A 1,518-nucleotide genomic window follows, 5' to 3' on the forward strand; every position below is an offset into this window, starting at 1 on the left:
GCGGCCCGGCTTTCCAGGCAGGAGAAATTCTCCTTTTCCCAAGGTTTTGGCCAAACCGAGCACCCTCAAGGGGTGGATTTTGGGGCTCTGTCCCCAGCAGGATGGAGGAGATGCTGGGTGAGCTTGGCTGGCGCTGGTTTGGATGCTTGACACCACACGTGCTCCAAAATCCAGCTTTAAAATGAAATATCTTCATTCTGCCAAGCTCTCCTGCGCTGCATTTCCCCACACGAGAGGACAGCATCCCAAATATTCCCCTAAATATGCTAAATTCCTAAATATCCTAAATTAATTCTAAATAAAATATCCTCCATTGGTGGATCTGTGTTCCCAGCAGGAACGAGCACAGGGATCGCTGGACCAGCCTGGTCTGTGTTCCCTTTCCATCCTTTTCAGGGATACAAAAACATTTTCCGTGTTTAGAACAGGATCCTCCAGGTGGAGGGTCAGGGCACCCAGCCCCATCCCCTGCACCACGGGAATTTCAGCCTTCCCGGGAATTTCAGCCTTTCCAGGAATTTCAGCATCCCAGCCTGGGCAGGGGGACACCTCAGCACTCAGGGATGCCAGGGATGGTGCAGAACCAGCCCCGAGGGGGTTCAGAGGCTCCTCCCCACCCCAAAATCTTGAGAAGCAGCTGGCTGGATGAGGTTGGGGAAGCTGAGGACACCAGGAATGAATTCCTGAGCTCCCACCTCCCACTGGAGACCCCTGGCAAGGCCCCCTCGCACCGCAGCCACCCACGGGCTGGGACCTGCACGCCCCCCACATCCCCTGGGCTCACCCCTGAGGGAAATCCCACCGGATCGGGATGGAGCCAGCAGGGAGCGAGTCCCTGAGCGAGAACAGGAGCTTCCACCCACGCCCAGTTTGGCTCTCTCTTCCCTCCTTCTTTTCCGCCTCTCTCTGACGCTCCCCTGGGCCGGATCCCTTTGAGTTCCGTCCCCTGGCAGCGATGCCATTCCCCAGGCTCCCGCCTTTCCCCAACACCGCGCTCCCACTTTTGTTGTCTTGGGGACAAGAATTCCCTGAAATCTTCGGAATTCAGATCCACCACCAGCCCCTTCCCCTCCCTCCCCCTGCCGTGCCTCAGTTTCCCCCACGGTGACTCCGATCCCTGCGGCATCCCTCAGGAATGACAACTCCCATCCCTTCCCATCCCGAATTTCTCCCTGCTTTTATTCCTTCCTTCGCTCCTCTCCTCGTGCCCACAGCTGAACTCCAGCCCCGATTTCCTGCCCGGCTCCCGGATTTTCCCCCATCCCGACGCCCCCAGCTCCTTTTCCACCAGCTCCTCCTTCCACGGCGGCCTCCCAGAGACCCCCCAAGCTCCGGGGCTGTTTCCCGTCAGCCCTCGTTAGGCAGCGCGCGGCAAACGAGGGCCGCTGAATTAATTAATCACTGAATTAATTAATCACTGAATCAGCTGCTGAATTCGTCACCCGGCCGTGCCGCGGAGCAGCTGCTCGGCATCAGCCCAAAGGGCTCCCGGGCTGCCGCTCCCCCCCTTTTTCCGGC

General features: G+C 58.5%; 1 protein-coding gene across 1 annotated transcript in view; it reads left to right on the top strand.

The window, feature by feature from the left end:
- The first annotated feature begins 811 nt into the window (after positions 1-811).
- The window catches only part of KLHDC7A (kelch domain containing 7A), a 4,354-nt gene continuing 3,647 nt past the window's right edge, over positions 812-1,518 (top strand). The window contains exon 1 of the mRNA XM_031062981.1: positions 812-868. Coding sequence (XP_030918841.1) covers positions 812-868 — 57 coding nt within the window. The remainder of the gene's footprint in view (positions 869-1,518) is intronic.

Source organism: Geospiza fortis, unplaced genomic scaffold (assembly GCF_000277835.1).
Source record: "Geospiza fortis unplaced genomic scaffold, GeoFor_1.0 scaffold4, whole genome shotgun sequence".
Classification (NCBI taxonomy): domain Eukaryota; kingdom Metazoa; phylum Chordata; class Aves; order Passeriformes; family Thraupidae; genus Geospiza; species Geospiza fortis.